We start from the raw sequence: 18,719 nt of genomic DNA, 5'->3' as shown, positions 1-18,719 counted from the left end.
TTCCTGTATAAATAGAAAATGATTTTAAGTCCTAGTGAAAAGTCCTTCATTTCTCTACAGATATTTTTTTTTTCTATCAGTCAAAATATTCATTTCCAAAGGTTGAGATGGTGCTTCAAATTTTCAATACTTTAATTATTGCTATTCTTTATTTCACAACATGAATTCCCATCGGAATTCATCTATCATAATAGATTATTCTGTAGATTGTATATATTGAGGCAATACTTGCCTTGATAACTCAAATTCTCTACTATTTTCCCTTGTAATCCTTTCATAGGTGTTAATTCTAAGTTATCAAATATTGTCAGAAATCATGAAAAAACATCTATTAATAGAATGCAGAAATGCAATTGTCTGTGAGCTTTCAAAATATGATTCTATTATCTATCTATTATCTGTCTCTCTAACCATCTCTTCGTTCCTTATTCCCATGATCCGAAGACAAATTTAGAAGCATGGTAGGCTGAATGGAGCAGTTGAGAAGATAATTGTGTTTTACCAGATTGCCAAGTAAAAAAAAAAAAAAATTGAAATAATTAATATGAAATAAATGAAGAAATTCAACAGATTACATATTTTTTAAAAAGGGTGTATAATCATGCAACTCCATGGACAGTGACTACACATACAAGCAAATGAAAGCAGCTGACCACGTACCCACACACCTTGGCAGAGGTGCACTCCACACTCGTCGGCCACCACCAAGACAGATGATCTCTGATGTCCCTTCCAGACGATAACCTGATGAGCATGAGAAGGTCAGAGTGTCACCAACCCCAAAGGTGAACCCAATTCGGTTACCATATTGAGGAATTCCAGGATCTTCACAAGGTTCCAGATTATACTCTGTAATTGGATGAAGAGGAAAACAAACAAACAAACAAAAAACAGTAGTGATTTTGAGGGTATACTTCTACATTTTGTAAACTGGTTGCTTTCAGGGCTAGCCATACATTTTAAAAGTGCTTATAAGTATAACTGCGGGCTTCCCCCCATGGCTCAAGGGTGAATAATCCTCCTGCAATGCAGGATATACAGGGAAGTGGGTTATATCTCTGGGTCGGGAAGATCCCCTGGAGGAAGGCATGGAAACTCACTTCAGTATTCTTGCCTGGGAAAGCCCATGAACTGAGGAGCCTGGTGGGCTACAGTCCATAGGGTCCCAGAGTCAGACAAGACTGAGGCAACTGAGCACACATAGATATAATTATGGGTAATGGCACACATAATTTTCTTCTTTTGTGAAAGACCTGCAAGATCAAACCAGTCAGTCCTAAAGGAAACCAGTCCTGATATTCATTGGAAAAACTGAAGCTGAAGCTGAAACTCTAATACTTTGGTCACCTGATGAGAAGAACAGACTCATTGGAAAAGACCCTGATGCTGAGAAAGGTGGAAGGAGCATTGAAAAGAAAGATTGAAGTAGAAGGAGAAGGGGATGACAGAGAATGAGATGGTTGGATGGCATCACCAACTCAATGGACATGAGTTTGAGCAAGCTCCGGGAGCTGGTGATGGACAGGGAAGCCTGGCGTGCTGCAGTCTATGAGGTTGCAAAGAGTCAGTCATGACTGAGTGACTGAACTGAACTGAATTGAACTGTGAAAGACCTAATAATATAATAAATACTCTTATGTGTAATTAAATAAAGATGAGAAAGTGTCACCTTGTGAATGATACATTGGAAATGTAGATATTTATCTTGTATTTTTTATTCTCTATTAGAAACGTTTTGTTTTATTTAGATTTTTGATTTAAAATAATGACATGATAGAGTAATATTTTCAAATGCAAAAATATCATTTGGAATGAAATCATTTACATTTTGAAATGACATTTACTTAATGGTTTTAGTCTAAATGACAAAGACTCTTGTGCCTATAGTATATGAGGAATTCTATTAATCCATATTCTGAAAAATACGTGACTTCAGAAGCAAGAATTTATGTAAGACTGACTGCCCACAAACTTAAAATTGTATATTACAGATTTATACAAGAGAATTTCCTCAAGCAATGAATGAACATCATGAAAATAAACCTTTAAACACTCTTCAGGGTAGGACAGACTAAATTAAATTAACCATAATATAATTTATATAGAGTCTTAAGAAGAAGTAGCTTATCTAAAAACATTCCCAGAACACACACTTAGTACCTAACTGTAGTGGAGAACAAAGGGATTGCTTCATGTTGATGAGCTATTATTTTAATAACATTCTAGGTTAAAACTGATTATGCTCATTTGTTCTTCTCTATGAAATAACTTATTTTAGTAGGCAAATATCTCCATGCAAATACTGGAATAACAATTGAAGAACAAAGTCAGTATTTATTATTTTATTTATATATTTGTAATATATATTATTAATATAATTATGTATAAATTGCAATATTGTAAATTTAATATTAGCAAGTTGGCATAAGATTTACTTATTGTTTCTGTATTCTCTTTCACTATTCCATTTAGCTAAAAAGTAGCACTAACAAGAATATTTCTTTGTTCAGTTTTGTCTTATAATTTTCTTCCCTTATAATCCAAGTTATAATATTGTCTATAGATATAATATTGCCTATAGAGGTTATTCTAGAATAAAAAGGATAATAGAATTAACTTGCTTCTAGATCATCTAGTTCTAAATGAATATATTAATCTTGGCCTGCAAACAATGACTTTTCCCAGAAATACAAAACTAGAATATCACTGGTTTAATTCACATTTCATTAATGGACTAAGTAAACCTTTACATATATGTATGGGCTTCCATTTTAAGTTCACTTGACATTTTTAGCAAGTTTTCCTCTCAGAATTCTACAGGAATATAAGTTAAAGAAATGTATTTATTGTATTTCTAGTAAATTTTTGTGAATTAATTTCTTTTTTGCTACTGTTTTAAGGTCCCCTTTAATATATTACTATAGTCAATCTTCAAGGCATTTCAAACTTTCCTTAAAATTTGTTGGCAGATAGCTTTTTTTGCTTTCACCCTTTTTTGTCTCATTTTCTCTCTCTGTTTGATCATGCATAAGCTATTTTCACTTTTAAAACTCTGGTTTTAAAACATATTTTCTTACCAGAGAATGTAATATTGAATCCTTCATATGATATTGAGAAATCAGAAATGAAGCGCAACTGAGCCCTGAAATTTCCATAGAGACCAGCATTGATTGTTGAAGGAAGTTCTGAACCAGTCAAGCGTGCCAGTGGTTGGGTAAAACTGCCATTCTCTGTGATCAGTAAGTAGTCATGATGGTCTTCCAAATGAAAGGTGTGGAAGTTGAACTGTACACCTAATAAGGAAAAGAGGAAAATTAGACTCATAAAGTATATTAGTAAAACACACAGAGTTACCAAACTAACAAAAATCAGGACTCTTATAACAGATTTTTGTGAAAATGAAAGGCACTGGTATAAAATATTCTGAATATATAGTATAATTATTATATCTTTCTTTTGAGTTTTTCTGTTTGCTTGTTTCTTTTCGCTTCTCTATAAGGTTTATAATGAGTCATGTCTTGGAAACTGCTTGGAAATAAAATTTTAAAATTACTGTCTAAAAAGAAATTACATGCATTTTCTGAAAATTTCAAGGAAAACTTATATACCCTTTATTTAAATAGAAGTGTTTTGGGAAAAGTAACCACTCATTCAACTTCTAATAGGATCGACTACTCTGTTAATACCTAACAGAATTTTAAATTTTCCCATGTATTAATTTCAGTACATATCAGAACAAGTACATTTTTCTAAGAAAAACATGCAGACTGATAAACTGATTTTTTTTTCTTTTTTTGTTCATTTGCTCTTCTATTTCTTATTTTTAGTCTCTGACCAAAATCCAATTCACTTTATCTGAACTTCCACTCATGTTAAAGTGCTTAGCAACTCTTTGTAGTTTATATAATGGATTCATATAGGGTATACTCTTTTTGGTATGAGTTCTTTAGAATGCGTGATCAGTCTCGAAGTCATGTCCAACTCGTTGCCACCCCAGGTACTGTAACCCGCCAGGCTCCTCTGTGCATAGTATTTCAGATAAGAATACTGGAGTGGGCTGCCATTTCCTCCTCCAGGGGATCTTTCTGACCCAGGGATCAAACCCACATCTCCTGCATTGCAGATGGATTTTTTACCACTGAGCCTCCTGGAAAGCCCCTGAGTTTCTTTCTCTTACCACTAAGTGTGTGAGATTTCTCTCTACTTTTGTGTGTGATTTTAAGTTGTTTTAGAGATCCATTTCATTTTGTGAACACAACACATTTGTCTGTTCAAAAGTTGATGGTTATTTAGATAATTGACATTTTAGCTTGAATGCAGAAAATGCTGCTAGGAGCATTCAAGTATGTCTTTTGAAGAACATAATTGCTTATTTCTGTTGGATCGATACCTAGGAGTAGAATTACTGGCTCATGGGAAATTAATATATATATATATATATATATAGTTCAGCCTTAATATTGTTTCACAAAGTGGCTATGCCAATTTACATTTTCATCAACAAATCCAATTGATCTGTATCTTCATCAATATTTGAACGTTTAAATTTTTATTTTTATTTTTTCATTTGTTCTGTCCTGGTGAATACGGTCATTGCATTGTGTCTTATGTGACTGTTTAATGACACTCAAATGCATGTAATAACCTAACAATTACACACACACACACACACACACACACACACACTCTATACTGTTTGTAAGATATGCATATGTGTGTGCTCAGTTGCTCAGCTGTGTCCGACTATTTGTAACTCTATGGATTGTAGCCCGCCAGACCCCTCTGACATGGGGTTTTCCAAGCTAGAATACTAGAGTGGGTTTCCATGTCCTCCTTCAGGGGACTTCCCGACCCATGGATCAAACCCACATCTGTGTCTCCTGCATTAGCAGGCAGATTTCTTTACCACTGAGCCACCTGGGATGCTGTATTTAAGTACCAAATGAAATAAAGGAAGATATCACATTGATCTTTCTTTTGAAGTGCTTAATAAATTTTCTTATTTGATCTAGAAGAATCTCCAAAAGCTTCATCAAAAACTCAGTAACATATGTTAGTGGGTAATGATAAAATAACATTCTTAATGCTATTTATCAACTTTATAGTTCCAAATGATGGATAGTTTTGGAGTCTTCATTGCTTTTTTAAAAAATTGAAGTATGGTTGATCTACAAAGTTGTGTTAGTTAGTTTCAGGTATACAGCAAAGTGATTCAGATATGTGTGTGTGTGTGTATTCTTTTTCATATTATTTTCCAGTATAGATTATTATAAGATGCTGAAAATAGTTCCCTTTGCTATACAGTAAGCCCTTGTTGTTTAACTATTTTATTGTATATGTTAATCCCAAACTCCTTATTTATCACTTGTTTGTTATAAAAGCAAAAAGTGAAATAAAATGAGACCAAAAAATAAACTGAAAATATAAGTAATGATAAGTTATTATTGCATAATAGGCCAGTGATTTCAACTTGGAAAATACTTGAAATATACAATGATACTTTTTTTCAAAATATAACACATCTTTTTTTTCTCACTCCACAATGAGCCCTTTTTAGGACTGGGTCCAGAAAGTCAGTGTCTCAAAAGTTCTTCAATATAAATGTGGCATTTGATACTAGACAGATGTAAATGAAAATGGCAATGTAGCAAGGAGAAGATACTTTGCCATCTAGATTAACTGATATCTAAATTTACAAATTAACATGAGTGGAAGTTCAGATAAAGTGAATTAGATTTTGGTCAGAGACTAAAAATAAGAAAACCAGTCAGAAGAGCAAATGAACAAAAAAGAAAAAAAAAATCAGTCTATCAGCCTGCATGTTTTTCTTAGAAAAATGTGCTTGTTCTTATGTGTACTGAAATTAATACATGGGAAAATTTAAAATTCTGTTAGGTAGTGGTGCTAATGAGCCCACTGTCATGTATTACATGCATAGCCTTTCTGAGACGCACTTTCTCGGACATCTGGGAAAATGGATTCTAAATAGAGTTGTCCTAAAGTTTAAATGAGACAATATAAGGGATGACTTGGCACAGTGCTTTCACAGAGGAAGTGCTCAGCAACTCTTAGCTATCATTTATTGTTTACTTCTTCAACCTGAAAGTCAGTTGTTTTCCTGTCACTCTGCCCTAGTCAACTACTTTAAAAAAATGAAGCTTCTGTTTATCATATTATGTTTTAAGCAATAAAATCTGTGTTTTTAGACAAAAGACCTTTTAATGAAAGGCAATTAATCTAAATAATAAAATGATACTAAGAACCTACTATATTATAAGCATTATAGAATATAAAAAATGAGATTATAAATAACATAGTCTATCTAAGGGAAAAAGATACATAAACTAAACGTTCAAACATTTTGCTAAGTGCTATGAAAGTAATTAATATGAGTCAATATCAGAGCATAAACTTAAGAGGTAGGTTGTCAGAGGGACTAGCAGATGCTTCTGAAGGCAATGACCTTCAAAAGTGAACAGCTCTTTGTGGAAGAGCAACCCTTGGGTGGACATTTCAGGAAGTAGAAGTAGACAGGCAAAGACATACAATCTTAATAGGGCAGTGGGTATGAAGAATAGTGAGAAAAAGTAAGTGGTTACAACATCATAGTACCGTCCCATAAAAGTGATAACTCAAAAAGTCCTATTAAGGTAATTTTTGCTATGTAAATATATGAAAAACTTGGGCTTGAAGTAAAAATATTATTAATATCTAGCTTATAGTTATAGTTATCATGAATTTTGACCTTCAGGGTGCAATACTGATGTGCATTTGTGTGTCAATGTGTGTGTATATGGACTGGGTGAGAAGTTTAACTACATTATCTTGATAATTTCTCCTAACTTTAAGAGATTATCCTTCACAAAACTTTGACTACACTTTGGAACAGTTGTACTTCGAACAAATGTTGTTGGCTCTTCCAAGAAAAGCACATAATCTGCATTTCATGCCATGTAAATACAGATTTAATTAACACTTGCAACGTCTGAAGGTGCAAAACCTCAAGTGTTAATTAAACCTCTGTTTACACAGCAAGCAGTATGTAGCCCTCCATTTTCTTGTATAATATAAGCAAGCTTATTTTAAACTCCATTAATCTGCTACACAGTGGGATAATAGGATGCTTTGGTTAACTTCCAACAAATAGTCTTCTATTATGGAGAACAACAAAAATGACAGTTTGTGAAGTCTTCCACTTCATTCCTGCAGTAAATACCAGAATACTCATTTTAACAGCATTTTTTTCTCAATAATATTTAATTTTCATTAAAAGAACCATCCTTATATTACCTTCACCATTAATGAAAGGATGTATAATTTCAATAAAGGCTAACCATCTGTGTCTCAAATATTCTATCAGAACTGCAGATATATCTCACATAGTTGAACAGAAGTATAAAAAGCATTGTGCATGGTCATATAAAGTGAAGTAAGAAAAACAACAAATACTGTATATCTCTTTATGTGGAATCTAGAAAAATGGTTTTCTATTTTCATTTATTGCCAAAGTGGAAATGGTTTTCATTTATTGGCAAAGTGGAAATAGAGTTGCAAATGTAGATAACACACATGGTTACCAATGGTGGGGGAAGGAGGAGTGGGACAAATTGGGAGATGGGATTGACATACATAAACCATGTATAAAATAGATGACTAATTAGAACCTGCTGTTTAGCACATGGAACTCAACTCAAGAATCTGTGGTGAACCAAACGAGAAGAAAATCTAAAAAAAGATCTTATATGTAGTATATATGTATATGTATAACTGTTCACCTCATTGAACAGCAGAAACTAACACAACATTGTAAAGTAGCTCTATTCTAATAAAATTAAAAAATAAAATAACACATCGTGTAAAAACCACAGTGGATTCAAATGTTTTAAATAAAGCTTTAATTTTTAAAACTGTAACATCACCTTCTCATTGCTAGGATTTGGGTTTTTTAATTTTTAGATCTTTGATAATAAAGCCAATAAGTACAATGTAATGTGTGTGCTGTTGCTCAGTTATATCCAACTCTTTGTGACTCCATGGAATGTAGCCTGCCAGGCTCCTTTGTCCATGAGGATTCTCCAAGCAAGAATATTGGAGTGGGTTGCCATGCCCTCCTCCAGGGGATCTTCTGAACCCAGGGATCGAACCTAAGCATCCCTCATTGCAGGCAGATCTTTACTGACTGAGCCACCAGGGAAGCCCAAGAATATTGGGTAGCCTATCCCTTCTCTAAATCAAACTGGAGTCTCATGCATTGCACATGGATTCTTTACCAGCTGAGCTACCAGGAAGCCCATGTACAATGTAATAGTAAAAACCAATAAGAATAAGTAGTTTTTAACATGAATAAATTATTTTTTAAAATAATAGCATATAGATACTTTCAGGTAAATAATTTTCATCCATTTTTGTTTTGATATTTAGAATGCCCATTTTCCCACTGTCAAGCTATTATCTTAAACCATTTATATTGCTAATATTCATTGAATATTTTGGTTGTATTGCATGAATAAATCACATTTAGTACTACAAGGGCTTTCTTTATTTGTTCAAAGGACATTTATTAAGCTCTACTATAAGCACAGCGCAATTTTTTACTTTCACTCAACTGCGTGAGATCCAACTGCAGTTCTGACAGAAAATTTGAGACAAATATTTCTAGGACAGTTATACATTTATATAGGGTATATGGTTATAATAAATAACCATTTTATTTATATTTCTTTATATTATATTTATTTATAATAAATAAACCATTTTAAAACAAGTGTATATAAACATGTACTGTTTACTTTACAATCAGTTCAGTACTTCAGAATATCTATTTCCCTTTGAATTTTTGAAATCAACTTCTTAACACTCTGCCAGAGACAAAAGACATCCTATTTGAGATTTTATTGTTATGAAAATTTCAAATTACATTAGTTTAATATATATATATATATTACCATTCTGAAAAAAAATCATATGAGCATGTATGTTATAATACTACAGAAAAGTAAATATAATCCTCTGCTGCAGTTATTCAAATTGAATTTTATATTAGCATATTTTAGTACTGATCTGTTTTTGCTCATGCAAAATGACATTGTAAAGGACAATGAAATAAAAATATATGCAATGAAAATTAAGAAGATAGCCCATTATCATTGCATGAGACAAATTACCTTTTCCATGGGTTACATCAACAGTCCATGTACAATTCAGAGAATTTGGATAAAATTCTGGGTAACCAGGTGATAAGATTGTTCCACTAGGCCCTCTAACATCTCCTCCACATAATGCTGAAAATACAAAGAAATATAGTCATATGATCACTGTTAAGAGAGGCAAAGGCTGAACAAATCTCTCTTGAAATAGAAGGAGTCTGATTATCTTTGCTTAAGTTACTTCCTGGAAATAACAGGAGTGTGTAAAGACCTCTTCCAATACTAGAAATTCATTTCATCCTTTGAAACACTAGAGAAGAAAAAGGTATATAATTGTATCTGAGAATTAATACCAGCCCCCAAAGAATTTAGCTCAACCTTTCATATTTGCATTTAAAGTACATACTTATATATTTCTAATTATAAGCAACATTTGCATAAATCAGTTATAAATTAAACATGAGTAATTAATTGTTTAGCAGTTGCTCTTTTACTAAGCTTTAAGAAAACAGTTTGTTAATTATACAAAATTATTTATATTTTAGATTCCTAAAGGGATAGGTGTCATTCTTCACAGAATTCCTTTTGAAATAGTGGAGTAAACTGAAATTTAGAAAGCTGTTTCTGAACTTGTGCATTTCTCTAGGAAACATAAGGAATAAAAAGAGTTTTCTGAGAGGATAGTTTTTAGTAAATACTCCAAGATAATAAAAATAAATATTTATGAACTGAAGTAAAAGAAATTAAATTTTGATTCAATGTTTATTTACTGTAGACTAAATCACAGTTAACAATGCCTTCTAACACCAGTGGTTACAATAGACCAGATAATTTTATCAGCATTAAAACTAAAGGAAACCTAGATGCTACTGCTGCTAAGTCACTTCAGTCTTGTCCGACTCTGTGCGACCCATAGACAGCAGCCCACCAGGCTTCCCCGTCCCTGGGAAACTCCAGGCAAGAACACTGGAGTGCTTTATTGACTATGCCAAAGCCTTTGACTGTGTGGATCACAGTAAACTATGGAAAATTCTGAAAGAGATGGGGATACCAGACCACCTGACGTGCCTCTTGAGAAATTTGTATGCAGGTCAGGAAGCAACAGTTAGAATTGGACATGGAACAACAGACTGGTTCCAAACAGGACAAGGAGTCCGTCAAAGCTGTATATAGTCACCCTGTTTATTTAACTTATATGCTGAGTACATCATGAGAAACACTGGGCTGGAAGAAACACAAGCTGGAATCAAGATTACCGGGAAAAATATCAATAACCTCAGATATGCAGATGACACCACCCTTATGGCAGAAAATGAAGAGGAACTAAAAAACCTCTTGATGAAGGTGAAAGTGGAGAGTGAAAAAGTTGGCTTAAAGCTCAACATTCAGAAAACGAAGATCATGGCATCCGGTCCCATCACTTCATGGGAAGTAGACAGGGAAACAGCGGAAACAGTGTTAGACTTTATTTTTCTGGGCTCCAAAATCAGTGCAGATGGTGACTGCAGCCATGAAATTAAGACGCTTACTCTTTGGAAGGAAAGTTATGACCAAGATAGATAGCATATTCAAAAGCAGAGACAATACTTTGCCAACAAAGTTTCATCTATTCAAGGCTATGGTTTTTCCTGTGGTCATGTATGGATGTGAGAGTTGGACTGTGAAGAAGGCTGAGCGCTGAAGAATTGATGCTTTTGAACTGTAGTGTTGAAGAAGACTCTTGAGAGTCCCTTGGACTGCAAGGAGATCCAACCAGTCCGTTCTGAAGGAGATCAGCCCTGGGATTTCTTTGGAAGGAATGATGCTAAAGCTGAAACTCCAGTACTTTGGCCACCTCATGTGAAGAGTTGACTCATTGGAAAAGACTCTGATGCTGGGAGGGATTGGGGGCAAGAGGAGAAGGGGACGACAGAGGATGAGATGGCTGGATGGCATCACTGACTCAATGGACATGAGTTGAGTGAACTCCGGGAGTTGGTGATGGACAGGGAGGCCTGGCGTGCTGCAATTCATGGGGTGGCAAAAAGTCGGACACGACTGAGTGACTGATCTGATCTGATCTGATGAAGAAACGATAAGAACTAATGTGTGCCAAAGTGAGGCAAGCTGTACCTTGAGTAACCAGGCAATCTATGTCAATGGAGGTTACACTCTTGGCTCAGGAGAATAAATTCTGTTTATTCACTATTCCTCCCTTTAAGGAATTTTAGATTAGTTGCCTCTGGGGAAGAAGTTTAAACTGAAGGAAAAGCATAATCAAATCAGTGTACAATATTATATGTAGTCGAGTTCAGTTAGAATGAATGAAAAATTAAGTAGCAGCTTCACACAAAGCTCAGACATTCAAAAAAGTGAATATAAAGTATGCCTTGTCCAGCTATGCTTCCTGTCGAGCTAGACTCCCCTGGTGGCTCACACAGTAAAGCGTCTGCCTACGATGCAGGAGACCCGGGTTCAATCCCTGGGTTAGGAAGATCTCCTGGAGGAAGAACTGACAACCCACTCCAGTATTCTTGCCTGGAAAATCCCATGGATGGAGGAGCTTGGTAGGCTACAGTCTATAGGATCACAAAGAGTCAGACATGACTGAGCGACTTCACTTTCACTTTCACTTTTCACAGCTATACTCAGAATGAGTTGGGGTTACAAAAGAGGAAGATAGATAAAGATGGAGATTTCAATGTGACATAAATGATCTTTCAAAAACACAAAGAGGTAAGAATACTGGAAGGACACAAAACTGGAAAGGATAGAGTCCACGTTATTAAGAATCATGAATTTCTTGATTAATAATTTGAACTTTTATCCCTAGGAAACAAAGTCATTAAATATTTTTGACATTGCGTATAACATGAAATAGAATGAAGGTTAGATTGAAGTAGTTGGATATTGAATTTAAGGTTGATTCCAGTTGCCTTGATGAGAGATGATAAGGGTCTATGTTGCTCCTAGGCAAACTAGACACATTCAATTTTATTATTAATAACACTTAAGCATGCTGGTATGCTGCTGCTGCTGCTGCTAAGTCACTTCAGTCATGTCCGACTCTGTACGACCCCATAGACAGCAGCCCACCAGGCTCCCCCGTCCCTGGGATTCTCCAGACAAGAACACTGGAGTGGGTTGCCATTTCCTTCTCCAATGCAAGAAAGTGAAAAGTGAAAGTGAAGTCGCTCAGTCGTGTCTGACTCTTAGCGACCCCATGGACTGCAGCCTACCAGGCTCCCCCGTCTACGGGATTTGCCAGGCAAGAGTACTGGAGTGGGGTGCCATTGCATTCTCTGGCATGCTGGTATGCTGCTGCTGCTGCTGCTAAGTTGCTTCAGTCTTGTCCGAATCTGTGGGATTCCGTAGATGGCTGCCCACCAGGCTCCCCCGTCCCTGGGATTCTCCAGGCAAGAACACTGGAATGGGTTGCCATTTCCTTCTCCAATGCATGAAAGTGAAAAGTGAAAGTGAAGTCGCTCAGTCGTGTCCGACTCTTAGCGACCCCATGGACTGCAGCCTACCAGACTCCTCCATCCATGGGATTTTCCAGGCAAGAGTACTGGAGTGGGGTGCCACTGGCATGCTGGTATACTTGGACATTATTTTTTTTTCTCCTGCTTCTTCTGATAATATCACCACCAAACCTTTCTATCTTGGTGAATTACTCTATCATTTGTCTTCATAGGGATGGATGGACACATGACCTGGAGAAAGCCAATCATAAAGGGCACTTTTCCATTACTACAATTTCTGGTAGAGGTATGGACTATTCAGAGACCTTTCCTCATATTTTTCTAATTAAAATAGAATGGTAGAACTCTCATTCTTCTCTAATTTTGGAAATGTGAGGTTATATGATTCCATTCTCCTGAGAGTGTATTCTCTACCTTTAGTCCCACATATAGAAAAAGCCGGGTTTCAACTAAAGAGAATGATGATAAGGAGAGAGAAAAGCCAAGGTGGAAATGGAAATATCCTTGAAAATGTCTGAATTCATGATTATCATTAGCAAAAAGAAGTATGCCATGTGTGCCTTTTCTAATTTTGGCCTGTGTTAGTCGCTCAGTTGTGTCCCACTCTTTGTGACCCCATGGACTGTAGCCCTCTGTCCATGGAATTCGCCAGGCAACAACACTGGAGTGGGTTGCTATTCCCTTCTTCAGAGATTTTCTCTACCCAGGGATTGAACCTGAGTTTCCTGCATTGCGGGCAGGGTTTTTACAATATGAGCCACCAGGGAAGCCCTTTTCTAAGTTTGAAACTTCGAAAAACAAATTCTGCTTTCATTTTTAAAAATCAGTTAGAATTGGGTTTTTGTCACTTAAGCCACAAGAATGCTGACTATTACAAATTGTACTGCACCAAATATGGGGCAGATATGCTGAGGATTCTTTTAAACCTCGTTATAAAAACAAATTGACACAAAAATGATGGCACTGACAGTATTTGAAAACACTTATAAAATGGGAAATGTGATCTTCCACTTGGCAAAAGGATAAGAATATGTTATGAATAGTGTTATAAATGAGAATTAAAACCCACAACCAATGGATAGATTTACTTTGTGTGTGTGTTTTACGGGTACAAGTATTTCCCAATCTTAGGAAAGCAGCTTCTTTCATTGTATTTTCATACATGTTTTCTAAAAAATGAAGGATTGCTGACTTATTTTCCATAGAAATAAATAAGAGATAAGGACACTGGTGTATTATTTTCTATGGTCAGGAACTGGCCATCACAGGGAAGTCTGGTACATTGCTATAAAGCTGTGTAGCTAGGCAGGATTTGGACTATTACACATTGTCTTCCAGGCAGGAGGTAAATGCTCTAGCTCTTCATTGCATTCACCTGATACCAATTTGACATTTTCGATGCTATTTTTTCAAGGAGTGCAGGACACAATAGGCACCTAAAATGGTTACCTCAACACATTTTAAAAATACATATAACATCCTTAGGCATTGGGTAAGTTTGATTTATTATCAGTATTCATTCTTTTGTGTCTTTATTAATGGTTTGATAACATAAAATTGGCAAAATTCAAGAAATCTCACATTTGACAAGATTATGTTGATTTATTTTTGGTTTATAAATTGGTTTATTTTCCATATTGAACCTACCATCACAGGTTGGAAGTGAATGACTCCACCAGTGGTTTTTCTCACACAGAAGGGGCTCTTCATGGCTCAGCCTGTATCCAGGATCACAACTAAACGAAACAGTAGATCCAATGGAGAAATCATGACCATAACGACGACCATGTACAGGTATGCCAGGATCCAAGCAAGAATAGGTGTTCACTGTAACACCTGGAAAACAAAGGGAATATGAAAAAGAGTAAGCTTGATGAGAATCAAATCACTGAAATACATTCTTATTCTTTTAAACAAACTCATTTCTTCAAAACAAACAACTGTTGGTGATAACTTTTACAGATAAATTAATGTGCTGATCAGTTCAGTAGCTCAGTAGTGTCTGACTCTTTGCGACCCCTGAAATGCAGCAGGCCAGGCTTACCTGTCCATTACCAACTCCTGGAGCTTGCTCAAACTCATATTCATCAAGTCGGTGATGCCAAAATCAGGTTACAAGATACATAAAAACTTAATGAAAATGTATAATTGTCTATCAAATTTTGTATTATAAATTATGTATATGCTGCTAAGTCGCTTCAGTTGTGTCCGACTCTGTGCGACCCCATAGACAGCAGCCCACCAGGCTCCCCCGTCCCTGAGATTCTCCAGACAAGAACACTGGAGTGGGTTGCCATTTCCTTCTCCAATGCCTCAAAGTGAAAAGTGAAAGTGAAGTTGCTCGGTTGTGTTTGACTGTTAGTGACACCATGGACTGCAGCCCACCAGGATCCTCCATCCATGGGATTTTCCAGGCAAGAGTACTGGAGTGGGTTGCCATTGCCTCCTCCCTATATATATATAGGACTTCCCTGGTGGCTCACATGGTAAAGCATCTGCCCACAATGCGGGAGACCTGGGTTCCATCCCTGGGTCAGGAAGATCCTCTGGAGAAGGAAATGGCAACCCGCTCCAGTACTCTTGCCTGGAAAGGCCCATGGACAGAGGACCGTAGTAGGCTACAGTCCATGGGGTCACAAAGAGTCGGATACTACTGAGCGACTTCACTCCATATATACATATATGTATGTATATATATACACACACACATTTATGGGTTTCCCTGGTTATTCAGCTGGTAAAGAATCCACCTGCAATGCAGGAGATCCTGGTTCTATTCCTGGGTCAGGAAGATCTCTTTGAGAAGGGATAGGCTACTCACTTCAATATTCTTGGGCTTCCCTGGTGGCTCAGATGGTAAAGAATCCGCCTGCAATGAGGGAGACCTGGGTTCAATCCCCGGGTTGGAAAGATTCCCTGGAGGAAGGCATGGCAACCCACTCCAATATTCTTGCCTGGAGAATCCCCATGGACAGAGGAGCCTGATGGGCTACAGTCCATGGGATTGCAAAGAGTCAGACATGATTGAGTGACTAAGCACAGCACAGCAGATGCATATACAATAATTATCATAGCAATAATTAATGTTTTCAGCTTGTTATATTCCATGTTTTTACAACTCTAAAATGTTTGCAAAATTTACCTCATTTAGTCATTAAAATAATTCTATGAAATTACTTCTATCATTAAAACTCCATTTAACTGCTTTAGGAGACTCTAAGTATGTCTCAGAGATTGGTATCTGTGTCAAAGGATTTGTTCTGTAGCCATTTATCATTGCCTTGCTTTATATGATATTTACATAATCTAAGAAACATGATTATATCTAGATTTCAAGAAATACAACATAATACAGCTCCTTGGGATTGGGGATTGCACTAAAACAAAACAAAACAAAACAAAAAACAGAAAGTCTATTCTGTGTTGTTTTTATTATTTTAATGTGTTTTGTAAACTATAAATAACTTTTATGCTATTGGTGAAGTGTTTGTATTCTTCCTGTTTTGAGAGGAAGACAGATGAGTAAAAGTGCCCAAGAAAGGGAATAAAATCAAGTTCTGGAGTACAACCAGTGATGGCATTTCAAGAAATCCTTCCCATAAAAATTTGGTTCACTGGAGGAATCGAGTTTTCTCCTTTAATGTGTTCCATTAAAATAAAAATAGAAATTCACAAAATACCAAATATATTTTTAAAGTTTTAAGTAGTAAAATGAAAAAATTTTCTCTACTGATTTTGAGGCTTGTGAACGGTTCATTTAAAAAAGATAATTTGGATACCTTCAGCTTGAGAAACTTATTAACAAAGTGTCGACAGAAATAGTGTTTTATTTGTTTTCTTGGTAAGAAAGGGTTTGTGATGTTAGAGATTATCTCACAATACTAAACAAGTGAAAGTGTTAGTCACTCAGTCATGTCTGACTCTTTGCAACCCCATGGACTATAGCCCACCAGGCCCCTCTGTCCGTGGGATTCTCCAGGCAAGGATATTGGAGTGGGTATCCATTCCCTTCTCCAGAGGATCTTCCTGACCTAGGGATCAAACCCAGGTCTCTGGCATTGCAGGTGAATTCTTTACAGTGAGTCACCAGGGAAGCCCTTAAATTAGCCTTTTGGTTTACTAAATAAACCACAAGGCTAATTAGAATAAAAATGAAAGAAAATGAACTTTTGTAAACAAATTTAAATTCAGAGTCACTGTCTCCTGGGCAGATTTGACCAAAATCAGTATCTGTTGCGCCTCTCATCAGCCTCAGAATTACCTAGCCTCTACTCTGCCATTTAAGCACTAGTCCTCAGTAATAATTTGGACTATTTCACCAAAGGCCTTCAGGTGACAAACTTGCTCACTGTGAGAAAGACTCTGCTTTAGCCAAACTCAGAGTCAGGCTCACCCCTTGGCTGGGCTTCCCTGATAAACACAGTTGGTAAAGAATTTGCCTGCAGTGGAGGAGACCCCAGTTTGACTCCTGGAAGATCCACTGGAGAAGGGATAGGCTAACCACTAGAGTCTTCTCGGGTTTCCCTTGTGGCTCAGCTGGTAAAGAATCTGCTTGCAGTTTGGGAGACCTGGGTTCGATCTCTGGGTTGGCAAGAGCCCCTGGAGAAGAGAAAGGTTACCCACTCCAGTATTCTGACCTAGAGAATTCCATGGACTGTATAGGCCATAGGGTTGCAGAGAGTCGGACCTGACTTTCACTTTCACCCCGGGCTCTGTCCTTGGTCCATTTAATTCAGTTTTAGCAAGAATCTGAACTAAATCTGTTGGTCAGTTTATAGAAAATCCTTACCCTTTTAACAACACTTTGCATGATGGTTTAACATAATTCTTAAAATAATTCTTAAAATAATCGTGTATGAGAACACAATTATGACCACCTACCTTGATTGAAATGGACTGAATAGGATGTATTTGGCATAGAATAGAACGCTGGACAAAAGTGAAAATGGTGTCTGCTAATGTTAGCACACTGATACAAATTAATTGCCAGTGAAAATTAATTTTGAAATAGACCTTTAAAAATGACTCTACTCTGACTCAGGCTTAACTAATAAATGTTAAAGATCGAAATTAAAATTCTTTAAATTCATTTTAATTCCCAAGTGTGTGTTAATCCTCTTATTACATTTTATAATAGTTCATAAAATATATTTCCATGCCACAAAGCTCTAAGTAAAGGGAAGTTAATATAATTAAATGATATTGTAGATAAGGTTGAAAACAAAAAGAAAATAATAAATATATATTCATAATTAAAAAAAAAACCTCACGGGTCCATCCAGATTTACTGAAGACAGACACCTAACATGGAATATACAGTTACAAATTTAAATGCTGGAATTTTTTTTTCTGAGGGGCAAGGGGGCATAGGAGACTTGAATACAAAAATAAGAGATACAATATCTATCTGAAACTGATATAAAGATATCTTGCAGTAATCTTAAATGTATTGTTAGATACAATCACCACAACTGTTTTTCATGGGAAGATATATGGCAACATATTTCCAGATTAAAATGTGTGAATACATGAGTTTAGTCGCTTCAGTCGTGTCCAACTCTGTGCGACCACATAGATGGCAGCCCGCCAGGCTCCCCTGTCCCTGGGATTCTCCAGGCAAGAACACTGGAGTGGGTTGCCATGCTCTTCTCCAATGCATGAAAGTGAAAAGTGAAAGCGAGGCCGCTCAGTCGTGTCTGACTCGCAGCGACCCCAGGGACTGCAGCCTACCAGGCTCCTCTGTCCATGGGATTTGCCAGGCAAGAGTACTGGAGTGGGGTGCCACTGCCTTCTCCGACTGTAAATTAGAGCTTGTTTTAATATATAGCCTTTGGTTAGTTATGTTAGTCATAGTTGCATATACATGAGTATATATTCTACTTTATAATATTAATATAATTTTCAATACTTCATACAAAATAACAAAATTAAATATTTTAAATGGAAATGTATGCAACGAGTGTGAGGAAAATATAGAAGTATGACTGAGTTTATGAAGTGAATGCTAGAAGAATTTGTCAATGTTCATATACATCTTAGACTGACATTTCCACTTATTGTTGGTTTTTCAGAACTGCACAAATAATGATTGTATGAACTCACTTTTAAGATT

The 18,719-nt window shown here is 36.2% G+C and overlaps 1 protein-coding gene across 1 annotated transcript in view; it reads right to left on the bottom strand.

The window, feature by feature from the left end:
* The window catches only part of CSMD3 (CUB and Sushi multiple domains 3), a 1,469,335-nt gene that overhangs the window by 472,430 nt on the left and 978,186 nt on the right, over positions 1 to 18,719 (bottom strand). The window contains exons 19-22 of the mRNA XM_061439111.1: positions 14,255 to 14,443; positions 9,165 to 9,281; positions 3,078 to 3,293; positions 661 to 849 (exon numbers count right to left, since the gene is read on the bottom strand). Coding sequence (XP_061295095.1) covers positions 661 to 849; positions 3,078 to 3,293; positions 9,165 to 9,281; positions 14,255 to 14,443 — 711 coding nt within the window. The remainder of the gene's footprint in view (positions 1 to 660; positions 850 to 3,077; positions 3,294 to 9,164; positions 9,282 to 14,254; positions 14,444 to 18,719) is intronic.

Source organism: Bos javanicus, chromosome 14 (assembly GCF_032452875.1).
Source record: "Bos javanicus breed banteng chromosome 14, ARS-OSU_banteng_1.0, whole genome shotgun sequence".
Classification (NCBI taxonomy): domain Eukaryota; kingdom Metazoa; phylum Chordata; class Mammalia; order Artiodactyla; family Bovidae; genus Bos; species Bos javanicus.
Note: the sequence above shows the minus strand (reverse complement) of the source record. Positions and strands in the feature narration are given on the sequence as shown.